The 18,330-nt window shown below is 49.3% G+C and overlaps 1 protein-coding gene across 1 annotated transcript in view; it reads left to right on the forward strand.

The window, feature by feature from the left end:
- Positions 1–18,330, forward strand: part of TMEM41A (transmembrane protein 41A) — a 42,198-nt gene that overhangs the window by 17,426 nt on the left and 6,442 nt on the right. The window contains exon 3 of the mRNA XM_063933011.1: positions 8,260–8,421. Coding sequence (XP_063789081.1) covers positions 8,260–8,421 — 162 coding nt within the window. The remainder of the gene's footprint in view (positions 1–8,259; positions 8,422–18,330) is intronic.

An 18,330-nucleotide genomic window follows, 5' to 3' on the forward strand; every position in this document is an offset into this window, starting at 1 on the left:
GTTTTGTCTTATCATTATCATTGTGTCCAGTTGTAAAGCGCAACGGAATTTGCTGCGCTATATAAGAAACTGTTAATAAATAATAATAATTCATGCTTCCCTAATCTCCCATACTGTCCGGGAGACTTTGGATTATTGGGTGGCTGTATCGGAAGAGCTGACAAGTCTAGGTGTTTTGATGACATCACTCCTACTAAATCATATTGTTGTGCTTCCCCCCACTTATATGTGTGTGTATATATATATACAGTTGTGCTCATAAGTTTACATACCCTAGCAGAATTTGTGATTTTCTGGCCATTTGTCAGAGAATATGAATGATAACTCACAAACTTTTCTTTCACTCATGGTTAGTGGTTGGGTGAAGCCATTTATTGTCAAACAACTGTGTTTATTCTTTTTAAATCCTAATGACAACAGAAACTACCCAAATGACCCTGATCAAAAGTTTACATACCCTGGAGATTTTGGTCTAATAACATGCACACAAGTTGACACAAACGGGTTTGAATGGCTACTAAAGGTAACCATCCTCACCTGTGATTTGTTTGCTTGTAATCAGTGTGTGTGTATAAAAGGTCAGTGAGTTTCTGGACTCCTGAAAGACCCTTGCATCTTTCATCCAGTTTTGCATTGACGTGTCTGGATTCTGAGTCATGGGGAAAGCAAAAGAATTGTCAAAGGATCTGCGGGAAAAGGTAATTGAACTGTATAAAACAGGAAAGGGATATAAAAAGATATCCAAGCAATTGAGAATGCCAATCAGCAGTGTTCAAACTCTAATTAAGAAGTGGAAAACGAGGGAATCACGGTAAGGTAGACCAACAAAAATTTCAGCCACAACTGCCAGGAAAATTGTTCGGGATGCAAAGAAAAATCCACAAATAACTTCAGCTGAAATACAGGACTCTCTGAAAAAAAGTGGTGTGGTTGTTTCAAGATGCACAATAAGGAGGCATGTGAAGAAAAATGGGCTGCATGGTCGAGTCGCCAGAAGAAAGCCATTACTACGCAAATGCCACAAAGCATCCCGCTTACAATACTCCAAACAGCACAGAGACAAGCCTCAAAACTTCTGGAACAAAGTCATTTGGAGTGATGAGACCAAAATTGAACTTTTTGGCCACAACCATAAACGTTACATTTGGAGAGGAGTCAACAAGGCCTATGATGAAAGGTACACCATTCCTACTGTGAAACACGGAGGTGCATCGCTGATGTTTTGGGGATGTGTGAGCTACAAAGGCACTGGAAACTTGGTCAAAATGGATGGCAAGATGAATGCAGCATGTTATCAGAAAATACTGGAGAAAAATTTGCACTCATCAGCCCGGAAGCTGCGCATGGGACGTACTTGGACGTTCCAACATGACAATGATCCAAAACACAAGGCCAAGTCGACCTGTCATTGGCTACAGCAGAATAAAGTGAAAGTTCAGGAGTGGCCATCTCAGTCTCCTGACCTCAATATCATTGAGCCACTCTGGGGAGATCTCAAACGTGCAGTTCATGCAAGACAGCCCAAGACTTTACAGGAACTGGAGGCTTTTTGCCAAGAAGAATGGGCAGCTTTACCATCTGAGAAAATAAAGAGCCTCATCCACAACTACCACAAAAGACTTCAAGATGTCATTGATGTTAAAGGGGGCAATACATGGTATTAAGAACTGGGGTATGTAAACTTTTGATCAGGGTCATTTGGGTAGTTTCTGTTGTCATTATGATTTAAAAAGAGTAAACACAGTTGTTTGACAATAAATGGCTTCACCCAACCACTAACCATGAGTGAAAGAAAAGTTTGAGAGTTACCATTCATATTCTCAGACAAATGGCCAGAAAATTCACAAATTCTGCTAGGGTATGTAAACTTATGAGCACAACTGTATATACCTTCCGGGGTTGGGATGGGAGGAGTCACACTATATGCCTTCTGGGGTTGGGGTGGGAGGAGCCGCACTATATACCTTCCCGGGTTGGGGTGGGAGTAGCCGCACTATATACCTTCTGGGGTTGGGGTGGGAGGAGCCGCACTATATACCTTCTGGGGTTGGAGTGGGAGGAGCCGCACTATATACCTTCCCGGGTTGGGGTGGGAGTAGCCGCACTATATACCTTCTGGGGTTGGGGTGGGAGGAGCCGCACTATATACCTTCTGGGGTTGGGGTGGGAGGAGCCGCACTATATACCTTCCCGGGTTGGGGTGGGAGTAGCCGCACTATATACCTTCTGGGGTTGGGGTGGGAGGAGCCGCACTATATACCTTCTGGGGTTGGGGTGGGAGGAGCCGCACTATATACCTTCTGGGGTTGGAGTGGGAGGAGCCGCACTATATACCTTCTGGGGTTGGGGTGGGAGGAGCCGCACTGTATACCTTCTGGGGTTGGGGTGGGAGGAGCCGCACTGTATACCTTCTGGGGTTGGGGTGGGAGGAGCCGCACTGTATACCTTCTCAGGTTTTTTCTTTTTTCTCTGACGTCCTAGTGGATGCTGGGACTCCGTCAGGACCATGGGGAATAGCAGCTCCGCAGGAGACAGGGCACAAAATGTAAAAGTTTGACCACTAGGTGGTGTGTACTGGCTCCTCCCCCTATGACCCTCCTCCAAGCCTCAGTTAGGTTTTTGTGCCCGTCCGAGCAGGGTGCAATCTAGGTGGCTCTCATAAAGAGCTGCTTAGAGTAAAAGTTTTGATAGGTTTCTTATTTTCAGTGAGTCCTGCTGGCAACAGGCTCACTGCAACGAGGGACCTAGGGGAGAAGGAGTGAACTCACCTGCGTGCAGGATGGATTTGCTTCTTAGGCTACTGGACACTAGCTCCAGAGGGACGATCACAGGTACAGCCTGGATGGGTCACCGGAGCCGCGCCGCCGACCCCCTTGCAGATGCCGAAGTAAGAAGAGGTCCAGAAACCGGCGGCTGAAGGCTTTTCAGTCTTCATGAGGTAGCGCACAGCACTGCAGCTGTGCGCCATTGCGCTCAGGCACACTTCACACCAGCGGTCACGGAGGGTGCAGGGCGCTGGGGGGGGGGTGCCCTGGGCAGCAATGAGATTACCTTTCTGGCTAAAAAGAATACATCACATATAGTCCCTGAGGCTATATGGATGTATTTCACCCCTGCCAGGTCTCAGAAAAACCGGGAGAAGAGCCCGCCGGAATAGGGGGCGGGGCCTATCTCCTCAGCACACAGCGCCATTTTCCTACACAGCTCCGCTGCTAGGAAGGCTCCCAGGCTCTCCCCTGCACTGCACTACAGAAACAGGGTAAAAAACAGAGGGGGGGCATTTTTTGGCGATATTATATATATTTAAGCAGCTGTAAGGAAACAACACTTATATAAGGTTGTTCCTATATAATTATAGCGCTTTGGTGTGTGCTGGCAAACTCCCCCTCTGTCTCCCCAAAGGGCTAGTGGGGTCCTGTCTTCTATCAGAGCATTCCCTGTGTGTCTGCTGTGTGTCGGTACGTGTGTGTCGACATGTATGAGGACGATGTTGGTGTGGAGGCGGAGCAATTGCCGGTAATGGTGATGTCACACCCTAGGGAGTCGTCACCGGAATGGATGGCTTTGTTTATGGAATTACGTGATAATGTCAGCACGCTGCAAAAGTCGGTTGACGACGTGAGACGGCCGACAAACCAATTAGCACCTGTACAGGCGTCTCAAACACCGTCAGGGGCTGTAAAACGCCCTTTGCCTCAGTCGGTCGACACAGACCCAGACACGGACACCGAATCTAGTGTCGACGGTGAAGAAACGAACGTATTTTCCAGTAGGGCCACACGTTATATGATCACGGCAATGAAGGAGGCTTTGCATATCTCTGATACTGCAAGTACCACAAAAAGGGGTATTATGTGGGGTCTGAAAAAACTACCTGTAGTTTTTCCTGAATCAGAGGAATTGAATGACGTGTGTGATGAAGCGTGGGTTACCCCTGATAAAAAACTGCTAATTTCAAAGAAGTTATTGGCATTATACCCTTTCCCGCCAGAGGTTAGGGCGCGCTGGGAAACACCCCCTTGGGTGGACAAGGCGCTCACACGTTTATCCAAACAAGTTGCGTTACCGTCTCCTGATACGGCCGCCCTCAAGGATCCAGCTGATAGGAGGCTGGAAAATACTCTAAAAAGTATATACACACATACTGGTGTTATACTGCGACCAGCAATCGCCTCAGCCTGGATGTGCAGTGCTGGGGTGGCTTGGTCGGAGTCCCTGACTGAAAATATTGATACCCTGGATAGGGACAGTATTTTATTGACTATAGAGCAATTAAAGGATGCATTCCTTTATATGCGAGATGCACAGAGAGATATCTGCACTCTGGCATCAAGAGTAAGTGCGATGTCCATATCTGCCAGAAGAAGTCTATGGACACGACAGTGGTCAGGCGATGCGGATTCCAAACGGCATATGGAAGTATTACCGTATAAAGGGGAGGAATTATTTGGGGTCGGTCTATCGGATTTGGTAGCCACGGCAACAGCCGGGAAGTCCACCTTTTTACCTCAAGTCCCCTCCCAACAGAAAAAGACGCAGTCTTTTCAGCCGCAGTCCTTTCGTTCCTATAAGAACAAGCGAGCAAAAGGACATTCATATTTGCCCCGAGGCAAAGGAAAGGGTAAGAGACTGCACCATGCAGCCCCTTCCCAGGAGCAGAAGTCCTCCCCGGCTTCTGCAAAGGCCTCAGCATGACGCTGGGACCTTACAAGCGGACTCGGGGGCGGTGGGGGGTCGCCTCAAGAATTTCAGCGCACAGTGGGCTCACTCGCAGGTGGACCCCTGGATCCTGCAGGTAGTATCTCAGGGTTACAGGTTGGAATTCGAGAAGTCTCCCCCTCGCCGTTTCCTAAAGTCTGCTTTGCCAACGTCTCCCTCCGACAGGGCGACGGTATTGGAAGCCATTCACAAGCTGTATTCTCAGCAGGTGATAGTCAAGGTACCCCTTCTACAACAGGGAAAGGGGTATTACTCCACGCTATTTGTGGTACCGAAGCCGGACGGCTCGGTAAGACCTATTTTAAATCTGAAATCTCTGAACCTGTACATACAAAAATTCAAGTTCAAGATGGAGTCACTCAGAGCAGTGATAGCGAATCTGGAAGAAGGGGATTTTAGGGTGTCCTTGGACATCAAGGATGCTTACCTTCATGTCCCAATTTGCCCTTCACACCAAGGGTTCCTCAGGTTCGTGGTACAAAACTGTCATTATCAGTTTCAGACGCTGCCGTTTGGATTGTCCACGGCACCCAGGGTCTTTACCAAGGTGATGGCCGAAATGATGATCCTTCTTCGAAAAGAAGGCGTATTAATTATCCCTTACTTGGACGATCTCCTGATAAGGGCAAGATCCAGAGAACAGCTGGAGGTCGGAGTAGCACTAACTCAAGTAGTGCTCCAACAGCACGGGTGGATTCTGAATTTTCCAAAATCCCAACTGATCCCGACGACACGTCTGCTGTTCCTAGGGATGATTCTGGACACTGTTCAGAAAAAGGTATTTCGTCCAGAGGAGAAAGCCAGGGAGTTATCCGAACTAGTCAGGAACCTCCTAAAACCAGGGACAGTGTCTGTGCATCAATGCACAAGAGTCCTGGGAAAAATGGTGGCTTCTTACGAAGCGATTCCATTCGGCAGATTCCATGCACGAATTTTTCAGTGGGATCTGCTAGACAAATGGTCCGGATCGCATCTGCAGATGCATCAGCGGATAAAATTGTCGACAAGGACAAGGGTCTCTCTGCTATGGTGGTTGCAGAGTGCTCATCTGTTGGAGGGCCGCAGATTCGGCATACAGAACTGGGTCCTAGTGACCACGGATGCCAGCCTGAGAGGCTGGGGAGCGGTCACACAAGGAAGAAACTTCCAGGGCGTGTGGTCAAGCCTGGAAACGTCTCTTCACATAAATATACTGGAACTAAGAGCAATCTACAATGTTCTAAGCCTGGCAAAACCTCTGCTTCAGGGTCAGCCGGTGTTGATCCAGTCGGACAACATCACGGCAGTCGCCCACGTAAACAGACAGGGCGGCACAAGAAGCAGGAGGGCAATGGCAGAAGCTGCAAGGATTCTTCGCTGGGCGGAAAATCATGTGATAGCACTGTCGGCAGTGTTCATTCCGGGAGTGGACAACTGGGAAGCAGACTTCCTCAGCAGACACGATCTTCACCCGGGAGAGTGGGGACTTCATCCAGAAGTCTTCCACATGATTGTGGTCCATTGGGAAAGACCAATGGTGGACATGATGGCGTCCCGCCTCAACAAAAAACTGGACAGGTATTGCGCCAGGTCAAGAGATCCTCAGGCAATAGCTGTGGACGCTCTGGTAACACCATGGGTGTACCAGTCAGTGTATGTGTTCCCTCCTCTGCCTCTCATACCCAAGGTACTGAGAATTATACGGCAAAGGGGAGTAAGAACGATACTAGTGGCTCCGGACTGGCCAAGAAGGACTTGGTACCCGGAACTTCAGGAGATGCTCACGGAAGATCCGTGGCCTCTACCTCTAAGAAGGGATCTGCTTCAGCAGGGACCGTGTCTATTCCAAGACTTACCGCGGCTGCGTTTGACGGCATGGCGGTTGAACGCCGGATCCTAAAGGAAAAAGGCATTCCGGAAGAGGTCATCCCTACCCTGGTCAAAGCCAGGAAGGAGGTGACTGCACAACATTATCACCGCATTTGGAGAAAATATGTTGCATGGTGTGAGGCCAGGAAGGCCCCGACAGAGGAATTTCAACTGGGTCGATTCCTACATTTCCTGCAAACAGGATTATCTATGGGCCTCAAATTAGGGTCCATTAAGGTTCAAATTTCGGCCCTGTCGATTTTCTTCCAGAAAGAATTGGCTTCAGTTCCTGAAGTCCAGACTTTTGTAAAAGGAGTACTACATATACAGCCCCGGTTGTGCCCCCAGTGGCACCGTGGGATCTCAATGTAGTTTTGGATTTTCTCAAATCCCATTGGTTTGAGCCACTCAAATCGGTAGATTTGAAATATCTTACATGGAAAGTAACCATGCTACTGGCTCTGGCTTCAGCCAGGAGAGTGTCAGAATTGGCGGCTTTGTCGTATAAAAGCCCATATCTGATTTTCCATTCGGACAGGGCAGAATTGAGGACGCGTCCTCATTTTCTGCCTAAGGTGGTCTCAGCGTTTCACCTGAACCAGCCTATTGTGGTGCCTGCGGCTACTAGCGATTTGGAGGATTCCAAGTTGCTGGACGTTGTCAGAGCATTGAAAATATATATTTCAAGGACGGCTGGAGTCAGAAAATCTGACTCGCTGTTTATACTATATGCACCCAACAAGATGGGTGCTCCTGCTTCTAAGCAGACGATTGCTCGTTGGATTTGTAGCACAATTCAACTGGCACATTCTGTGGCAGGCCTGCCACGGCCTAAATCTGTCAATGCCCACTCCACAAGGAAGGTGGGCTCATTTTGGGCGGCTGCCCGAGGGGTCTCGGCATTACAACTCTGCCGAGCAGCTACGTGGTCAGGGGAGAACACGTTTGTAAAATTCTACAAATTTGATACCCTGGCTAAGGAGGACCTGGAGTTCTCTCATTCGGTGCTGCAGAGTCATCCGCACTCTCCCGCCCGTTTGGGAGCTTTGGTATAATCCCCATGGTCCTGACGGAGTCCCAGCATCCACTAGGACGTCAGAGAAAATAAGATTTTACTTACCGATAAATCTATTTCTCATAGTCCGTAGTGGATGCTGGGCGCCCATCCCAAGTGCGGATTGTCTGCAATACTTGTACATAGTTATTGTTACAAAAAAATCGGGTTGTTTATTGTTGTGAGCCATCTTTTCAGAGGCTCCTACGTTATCATACTGTTAACTGGGTTCAGATCACAAGTTGTACGGTGTGATTGGTGTGGCTGGTATGAGTCTTACCCGGGATTCAAAATCCTTCCTTATTGTGTACGCTCGTCCGGGCACAGTATCCTAACTGAGGCTTGGAGGAGGGTCATAGGGGGAGGAGCCAGTACACACCACCTAGTGGTCAAACTTTTAAATTTTGTGCCTTGTCTCCTGCGGAGCCGCTATTCCCCATGGTCCTGACGGAGTCCCAGCATCCACTACGGACTATGAGAAATAGATTTATCGGTAAGTAAAATCTTATTTTTTCTCTCTGTACTCAGCTGGCTATGAGGGTGACCCAAACAATATTATTTCCATGCACCTTAGCATCCCTGCTGCTTAGATGTTAAAATAGTAATGCTCAGACCATATTCTTCCTGTGTCCCTGCAGAACCTGCTTGGCGGAGCCCTGTTTGGCCCCTGGCAAGGCCTATTCCTGTGCTGCACACTAACCTCGCTGGGGGCCACATGCTGCTACCTGCTGTCTCAGGCATTCGGCAAGCAGATCGTCGTCACGTATTTCCCCGGGAAGATCTCCATGCTTCAGGCTAAGGTAATCGCTCACACGAGATGATACGTAACCACCATAATGATTGTCCGTGACTAGTGTACGCAGATAACTGCGCTCATCTCATGAACCACATGCCATTTGTGTATGTCAGACTTTACCTCACTTTCCTCTATTATTTTTAAAAGTCATCCGTGGGGCAAATATCGCATAATATGACAGGTTTACAATTGTTTTTTTAAATTGGGAGCCTAAATCCAGAAGCCCCGCCATACAGGAGCAGTGTCTGCAAGTACTGTAATATGCAGACTTCATTGTGTTATTGGAAGCCACATGTGCTTTCTCTTGTAGAATGGTCTATACCAGGGGTAGCCAACCCTGGTACTCAGGAGCTATCAACAGTTCACGTTTTTCAGGTCTCCTCACAGAATCACAAGTGAAGTTATTAGCTCCAACTGTGGATATTTTAAAATGTGTCAGTTAGTAATGACTGCACCTGTGCACCTGCTAGGTGAGCTGGAAAACGCAAACTGTTGGTAGCTCTCGAGGACCAGGTTTGGCAACCCCTGGTCTATACAGTGTTCTTCTTATGGCAGAGGTGGGCAGGATTCCCTCATTGTGGTATATTTCCCCAGGGAACCCCCGGCCAGGGGTGACTAGTTGGGGGGAGTGATGCTTTGGCCGCAGAGACCTATATAAAAGTGTCCCCCTGGCCACGGCATCACCTCCCTGGCTAGGGGAGCCCGTTGCTGGTTTTAAAAATACAGGGGACCCCCACGTCTTTTGTCCCTCGTATTTTTGGAACCAGAACCGGCCCAAGAGCCTGGTGCTGGTTGTCTAAATACGGGGAACCCTACTAAAAAAATGTCCGTTATTTAAACAACCAGGACTGGCTCAAAGAGCCCGAGGCTGGTTATGCTTAGGAGGGGGACCCCACGCAATTGTTTTTTTAAATTTTAACACTTTTCCACAGAGAAGCATGCACGGATCTCACTGATCCGTGCATGACTATCTAAACACGCCAGCCAGAAGCTGGTCTATTTGAAAGTTCCATTTTCTCTTACGTCCTAGAGCAGGGGTGTCAAACTCAAATTCATCGGGGGCCGCATCAGCAGTTTGGTCCCCATCAAAGGGCCGGTTGTATCTGTAGGTCTATCCAAAATTTACCGCTCCACCTGCCTTATATGTGCCCAGCCATCTGCCCCCTTTTAAAGTGCCCAGCCATGTGCCCCCTTTTATAGTGCACAGGTCCCCATTTTACACATTGCGGCAGGCACAGGTCCCCATTTTACACATTGCGGCAGGCACAGGTCCCCATTTTACACATTGCGGCAGGCACAGGTCCCCATTTTACACATAGCGGCAGGTACAGGTCCCCATTTTACACACAGCGGCAGGTACAGGTCCCCATTTTACACATTGTGGCAGGCACAGGTCCCCATTTTACACATTGCGGCAGGCACAGGTCCCCATTTTACACATTGCGGCAGGCACAGGTCCCCATTTTACACATAGCGGCAGGTACAGGTCCCCATTTTACACATAGCGGCAGGTACAGGTCCCCATTTTACACATAGCGGCAGGTACAGGTCCCCATTTTACACATTGTGGCAGGCACAGGTCCCCATTTTACACATTGTGGCAGGCACAGGTCCCCATTTTACACATTGCGGCAGGCACAGGTCCCCATTTTACACATAGCGGCAGGTACAGGTCCCCATTTTACACATTGTGGCAGGCACAGGTCCCCATTTTACACATTGTGGCAGGCACAGGTCCCCATTTTACACATTGCGGCAGGCACAGGTCCCCATTTTACACATAGCGGCAGGCACAGGTCCCCATTTTACTCATTGCGGCAGGCACAGGTCCCCATTTTACACATAGCGGCAGGTACAGGTCCCCATTTTACACATTGTGGCAGGCACAGGTCCCCATTTTACACATAGCGGCAGGTACAGGTCCCCATTTTACACATTGTGGCAGGCACAGGTCCCCATTTTACACATTGTGGCAGGCACAGGTCCCCATTTTACACATTGTGGCAGGCACAGGTCCCCATTTTACACATTGTGGCAGGCACAGGTCCCCATTTTACACATAGCGGCAGGTACAGGTCCCCATTTTACACATTGCGGCAGGTGGTGGAAGGAGGGAGAGAGAGAGAAAGAGAGGAAGGGAGAGGGGCTGACTTACATTTGAAGCGGTTCTCGCCGCTCTTCAGCCGCCTCTCCCTCCTCGTCTGCGCGGCTCCCTTCTCCCTCCTCCGACGGGGTTTCGTTGAATGACGCGTTTGCGCCGTGACGTCACGACGCAATCGCGTCATTCCGCGAAACCCCGCCCCCCCCGAGCTGGGCACTCGGGAGAAGGGGGTTTCATGGCGGCGGCACCGCGGGCCATCAGACGAGGTCTGGCGGGCCGGATTTGGCCCGCGGGCCTTGTCTTTGACACCCCTGTCCTAGAGGATGCTGGGGTTCCATTTAGTACCATGGGGTAAAGAAGTAGCCCTTGGGAGCCATGGGCCCTTTAAGAGTTTAATAGTGTGGGCTGGCTCCTCCCTCTATGCTCCTCCTACCAGACTCAGTTTAGAAAATGTGTCCGAGGAGACGGACATACTTCGAGAGAAGGAAATACACAGATAGTGGTGGGATTCACACCAGCTCACACCGAATTGAAAAACCATGCCTCCCTGCTTCGTGGGACTTAGAGAACCGTTGGTTCCTATGCCCCCCCCCCCTATCTCCGCTGACAGGACACTGAGTTCCCTAGGGTGCTGATCGCAAGCCCACGAGGCGACCGCTCACTCCCGCAGCACGGCCGCCACCCCCTAACAGAGCCAGAAGATGGAGTGTTGAGTATGACGCCGGTTCCCCGGTAAGCGGGTCACCGACGGGAAATGGCGGCAGAAGGGTAGGAGCACAGCTCTGACAGGCTGCGCTCCGTAGGGCTCAGCGGTACTTGTAGTGCGGCGCTGCGAAGGGAACCCTACACTGGTCATGCATAGCTTACAAGGTCTAACCCACTGTTTGCTGCAGAAATTACCTCAGGCCAGTATAATATCTAAATGCGGGAAGACGCGCCATTACAGGGGGCAAAAGTTCTCCTCAGAGCGGATCCAGCACTCACCAGCGCCATTTTCTCCCTGCAGAAGCATCGGAACAGCTATCCTCTGAGGTACCAGGGTTATAGACAGGGGGGAGTGTAAAGGGAAGAAGCCGCAGTTTTGGAGTAGTCTGGGGATTACAATCCCACAACTGTGCCTCTCGCCCCAGTTACGTACCCTAACAAGCGTACACTTGCCCATATAATGCATGACATATGAGGGATGCAACATATGTTTGGTGCTATTAGGGATGAGAAATATATTATATATACATACATACATACATACATACATACGAAGCGGCACTTATGGCTGGATACAAATAAGTACAGATACCACAGCAGTACGTATCAACATTTCAATTCCAAAGTATGTTCGTCAGGATATATTTTTATATATATATATATATATATATATATATATATATATATATATATATAAATGGTTGGTTACCTGTACCTGGTACACCTCCATAAAGCCTGATCGCAGATTGAGACTAATCTCTAATACTATACACTGCTGCAGGTGTGACTCGGAGACCCACTATTGTGTAGATCTCTGGAGATATTGTAACGTGGTCAGGCTCCTTACTTTATGATTTAGATTCTATGTGTAAGAGTGTACTTGTTTCTATGTCACATACAGGATTCTACAGGCTTCACGGCTGGACGGCATGAAGAAGATTGGCCTGCGTAACACAGGGCCAATGCTCTGGCAGTTTCGACACACGGGACGGTGGCTACACCAATGGACTGCGGATACAGAATCCAAGAAAGGTATGTTGAGTCAGCCCTTCACGGGTGAGGCCCTGTTGGGATGCTCGGGATACGTGAATATCCGAGCCAACTGCGGGTAAGTTGCCATATCTTCCTTCCGCAGCTGCATAGACCAGGATTAGATCCTTCACCTATACTGCAATCCCTTCCAGAAGTTCCTCCATTTCCTTTTTAGGACGTCGGTATTCTCAAAACCTTCGTTTTTAACGGTGGACCTTCCTGCCTGGGGATCCAGCAGGTGGGAGAGAGACTGAAAAGATTTCAGTAAAACATCTAGGCGATATCCTGCCTAGTCCCCTGGGAAACATTAGTCTGCCCAGGGGTACAGACTGGAGTTTCTAGTACTCCCGCCTCACAGATTCTTCAAATCAGGCTTACTAGCTTCTCTGGCTGAAAGTACAATACTGCTGGAAGCTATTCTAACAGGTCATTATTCCAGTTCCACCTCATTTACGTAACAGGGGTTACTATTCAAACATAAGGTCATTGGACCCCTACTGGTGGGTGTTCCATTCAGGAGGAAGTCTGAGAGCGGTGCTCTCTGGTCGAGATATAGGGGATTTCTTGGTATCCCGGGATATCAGGGGTGCGTACCTTCACATTCCAATCTGGCCACCTCTCTAGACCTATATAAGGTTACACTACAACTATGTCACTTCCAGTTCCAAACACTGCACTTGGCCTCTACGCAACACCGGGGGTGTTCATCAAGGCCATGACAGCAATTCTGCTCCTGCTCTACAAGCCAGGTGTGGACATAATTCCATATCTGGACGACCTTAACATCCTCCAGGAAAATGTTGTTACAGAGTGTTTCTCTCTCAAATCAACTGTCCCGGGATCTTGGGTGGATCCTGAAGCTTCCAATTTCACATTTGGAGCTGACAAGGAGGCGCTCCTTCCTGGGGATGATTCTTGGCACGGAAGTGCAGAGGGCGTTTCTACCGGTGGAGAATGTGTTGTGGTCCAAGGCTAGACAGTACGGAAGATTCCTTGCACGGTCTTTCCAACTGGATCTCCTGGTCAAATGGTCGGGATCTCATCTTCACATGCACCAGCGAATACGCCTGTCGCCGAAAGCCAGGATTTCATTCCTCTGCTGGCTGCGAACTTCTCACCTTCTCGAGGGCCGCAGGTTCGGGATTCGGAATTGGGTCTTTCTAACCACGGATGCAAGTCTCGGAGGTTGGGGAGCGGTCACCCAAGGGGAATACTTCTAAGAAAAGTGGTCAAGTCTGGAATCCATCCTTCCGATAAACATCCTGGAGCTAAGGGCCGGGTACAACGGCCTTCTACAAACGGCACATTTTTTTCAAGATCAGGCCATTCAGATTCAGTCGGATAATGTAACGGCGGTGTCCTACATAAACCGACAGGGTGGAACGAAGAGCAGAGCTGCAATGTCAGAGGTAACAGAAAATCGCGCGGTTGCACTGTCAGCAATCTTCATTCCGGGAGTGGACAACTGGGAAGCGGACTTCCTCAGCAGACATGAAATCCTTCCAGGAGTTTAGGGCCTCCATCCGGAGGTGTTCGTAGAGGTTACAAGCAGATGTGGTGTACCTCACATAGGCATGGGTAGCCTCTTGCCTCAACAAGAAGCTTTGGCGGTACTGTTCCAGGAAAAGTGACCCACAAGCAGTGGCGGTGAACGCCCTGGTAACTCCGTGGGTGTTCCAGTCAGTGTATGTGTTCCCTGCAATTCCACTCATCCAAAGGATTCTCAACTCATAACGAAATTAAGAGTTCAGGCGATCCTCATTGCTCCGGTCTGGCCAAGAAGGGCTTGGTACGCGGATCTTCTGGAATTTCTACTGGGGAACCGAGGCCTCTTCGCGAGAACCATCTACGTTTGACGGCATGGAGGTTGAAAGCCAGATCTTAGCTCGGAAGGGCATTCCGAAAAGGGTCTTTCCTACCCTGGTACAGACCAGGAAGGGCGTAATGTCTAAACATTGCCATCGGATTTGGAAAAAGTATGTGTCTTGGTGTGAATCAAAGGAATTTCCTACGGTGGAGTTTCAGCGGATGGTTTCTCCTCTTTCTGCAAGCAGGTGTGGATGTGGGCCTACGCTTGGGCTCCATAAGGGTCCAGATTTCGGCCTTGTCCACTTTCTTCCAGAAACAATTGGCTGCCCTCCCTGAGGTTCAGAATTTCTTGAAAGGGGTTTTGCACATCCAACACCCTTTGTGCCTCCTACGGCACCTTGGGATCTTAATGTGGTGCTGCAGTTTCTGTAGTCGGATTGGTTCGATACTTTACAGGAGGTGAACATCAAGTTTCTTACTTGGAAGGCAGTCACACTGTTGGCTTTGGCATCTGCTAGACGTGTGTCTGAATTGGGGGCATTGTCATGCAAGAGCCCCTACTTGATTTTCCATGAAGTTAGAGCTGAGCTCAGAACGTGTCAGCAATTTCTTCCAAGTGTATGCTTTTAGCATATCAACCAACCTATTGTGGTGCCAGTGGCTACTGACTCCTCAATTACCTCAAAGTCCTTGGATGTTGTGAGGGTTTTGAAGATTTTTGTGAAGAGAACTTCTCTTCACAGAAAGTCGGACGCTCTGTTTGTCCTTTATGATCCCAACAAGGTTGGGTGTCCTGATTCTAAGCAGTCGATTTCTCGCTGGATTAGGTTCAATATCCAGCATGCTTATTCTACAGCAGGCTTGCCATGTCCAAAATCTGTTAAGGCCCACTATACTCGTAAAGTGGGTTCTTCCTGGGCGGCTGCCCGGGGTGTCTTGGCTTTGCAGTTTTGCCTAGCGGCTACTTGGTCAGGGTTGAACACGTTTGCTAAGTTCTACAAGTTTGATGCTTTGGCCTCTGAGAACCTTAAGTTTGGTCAATCTATTCTGCAGGAGCCTCCGTGCTCTCCCTCCCGTACTGGTCAGCTTTGGTACATCCCTATGGTACTAAATGGAGCCCCAGCATCCTCTAGGACGTAAGAGATATTAGGATTTTAATTACCTACCGGTAAATCCTTTTCTCGTAGTCCGTAGAAGATGCTGGGCGCCCGCCCAGTGCTTAGTTTTCCTGCATTGTTACTTGGTTAAGTATTGGTTCAGCTGTTGCTGTTCCTCTTTCCTGCTGATTAGCATAGTTTCTTCATGTTACATGCGGGTTAACATGGTTTCTTCATGTTCCTGCTGGTCAGCATGGTTTTTCAATTCGTTGTGAGCTGGTATGAATCTCACCACTATCTGTGTATTTCCTTCTCTCGAAGTATATCCGTCTCCTCGGGCACAGTTTCTAGACAGAGTCTGGGAGAAGGGGCATAGAGGAATTCTATGCTTTCCCGGCAGTGTTTGGCTATTGGGGTCATTCTGACCTGATCGCACGCTGTGGGGGGGGGCCCTGGGCAGCAATTAGAGTACCTTACATGGCAAAAAGCACATAATACAGTCTGATAAACTGTATATGTGCATAATCCCCGCCATAAAAGTGAGAGAAGTCCGCCGAGAAGGGGGCGGGGCTATCTCCCTCAGCACACCGGCGCCATTTTCTCTTCACAGCTCCGCTGGAAGACAGCTCCCCAGGCTCTCCCATGCAGTTTCCAGGCTCAAAGGGTAAAAAAGAGAGGGGGGGCACTAAATTTAGGCGCAAACTGTATATATATATTAAGCAGCTATAGGGAAAATTCACCTTTGTTAGTGTAAATCCCTGTTTATATGGCGCTGTGGTGTGTGCTGGCATACTCTCTCTCTGTCTCCCCAAAGGACTTTGTGGGGTCCTGTCCTCAGTCAGAGCATTCCCTGTGTGTGTGCGGTGTGTCGGTACGGCTGTGTCGACATGTTTGATGAGGAGGGTTACGTGGAGGCGGAGCAGGAGCCGATAAGTGTGATGTCACCCCCTGCGGGGCCGACACCGGAGTGGATGGATATGTGGAAGGTTTTAACCGACAGTGTCAACTCCTTACATAAAAGGTTTGACGACGTGACAGCCATGGGACAGTCGGCATCTCAGCCCGCGCCTGCCCAGGCGTCTCAGAGGCCATCAGGGGCTCAAAAACGCCCGCTAGCTCAGATGGCAGACACAGATGTCGACACGGAGTCTGACTCCAGTGTCGACGAAGATGAGACAAATGTACAGTCCACAAGGGCCATCCGATGTATGATTACGGCTATGAAAGATGTTTTACACATTTCTGACATAAACCCGGTTACCACAAAAAAGGGTATTATGTTTGGGGAGAAAAAGCAGCCTGTGACTTTTCCCCCATCTGATGAGTTAAATGAATTGTGTGACGAAGTATGGTGTTCCCCTGATAAGAAACTAGTAATTTTTAAGCGGTTACTAATGACGTACCCTTTCCCGCCAACGGATAGGTTACGCTGGGAGACATCCCCTAAGGTGGACAAGGCGCTCACACGCTTATCAAAAAAGGTGGCACTGCCTTCTCAGGATACGGCCGCCTTAAAGGAGCCCGCAGATAGAAAGCAGGAGGCTATCCTGAAGTCTGTGTATACACACTCAGGTACTATACTGAGACCTGCTATTGCTTCAGCATGGATGTGTAGTGCTGCAGCAGCGTGGTCTGATTCCCTGTCTGATAACATTGATTCCCTGGACAGGAACACTATATTGCTAACCATAGAGCATATTAAAGGCGTAGTCTTATATATGAGAGATGCACAGAGGGACATTTGCCGGCTGGCATCTAGAATTAATGCAATGTCCATTTCTGCCAGGAGAGTATTATGGACTCGGCAGTGGACAGGTGATGCCGATTATAAAAGGCACATGGAGGTTTTGCCTTATAAGGGTGAGGAATTGTTTGGGGACGGTCTCTCGGACCTTGTATCCACAGCGACAGCTGGGAAGTCGACTTTTTTACCTCACGTTCCCTCACAGCCTAAGAAAGCACCGTATTACCAAGTACAGTCCTTTTGGCCTCAGAAAGGCAAGCCTGTCAGAGGCGCATCCTTTCTGCCCAGAGGCAAGGGAAGAGGAAAGAAGCTGCATCAGACAGCCAGTTCCCAGGAGCAAAAATCCTCCCCTGCTTCCACAAAATCCACCGCATGACGCTGGGGCTCCACAGGTAGAGCCAGGTGCGGTGGGGGCGCGTCTCCGGAACTTCAGCGACCAGTGGGTTCGCTCACAGGTGGATCTCTGGGTCCTACAAGTGGTATCTCAGGGATACAAGCTGGAGTTCGAGGCGACTCCCCCTCGCCGTTACCTCAAATCAGCCTTGCCAGCCACTCCCAAGGAAAGGGAGGTAGTATTGGCGGCAATTCACAAGCTGTACCTCCAGCAGGTGATAATCAAAGTTCCCCTCCTTCAACAGGGACGGCGTTACTATTCCACAATGTTTGTGGTACCGAAACCATACGGTTCGGTGAGACCCATTCTAAATTTGAAATCCTTGAACACTTATATAAGGAAGTTCAAGTTCAAAATGGAATCGCTCAGGGCGTTTATTGCAAGCCTGGAAGAGGGGGATTACATGGTATCACTGGACATCAGGGATGCTTACCTACATGTCCCCATTTACCCACCTCACCAGGTGTACCTCCGATTTGTGGTACAGGACTGCCATTACCAATTCCAGACGTTGCCGTTTGGTCTGTCCACGGCACCGAGGGTATTTACCAAGGTAATGGCCGAAATGATGATACTCCTTCGAAAGAAGGGAGTTATAATTATCCCGTACTTGGACGATCTCCTTATAAAGGCGAGGTCCAGGGAGCAGTTGTTGGTCGGAGTAGCACTATCTCAGAAAGTACTACAACAGCACGGCTGGATTCTGAATATCCCGAAGTCGCAGCTGGTTCCTACGATGCGTCTGCTGTTCCTGGGTATGATTCTGGACACAGAACAGAAGAAGGTGTTTCTCCCGGAGGAGAAGGCCAAGGAGTTGTCATCTCTGGTCAGAGACCTCCTAAAACCAAAACAGGTGTCGGTGCATCACTGCACGCGAGTCCTGGGAAAGATGGTAGCTTCTTACGAGGCAATTCCATTCGGCATGTTCCATGCAAGGATCTTTCAGTGGGATCTGTTAGACAAGTGGTCCGGATCGCATCTTCAGATGCATCGGTTGATCACCCTGTCCCCGAGGGCCAGGGTGTCTCTGC

Source organism: Pseudophryne corroboree, chromosome 7 (assembly GCF_028390025.1).
Source record: "Pseudophryne corroboree isolate aPseCor3 chromosome 7, aPseCor3.hap2, whole genome shotgun sequence".
Classification (NCBI taxonomy): Eukaryota; Metazoa; Chordata; class Amphibia; order Anura; family Myobatrachidae; genus Pseudophryne; species Pseudophryne corroboree.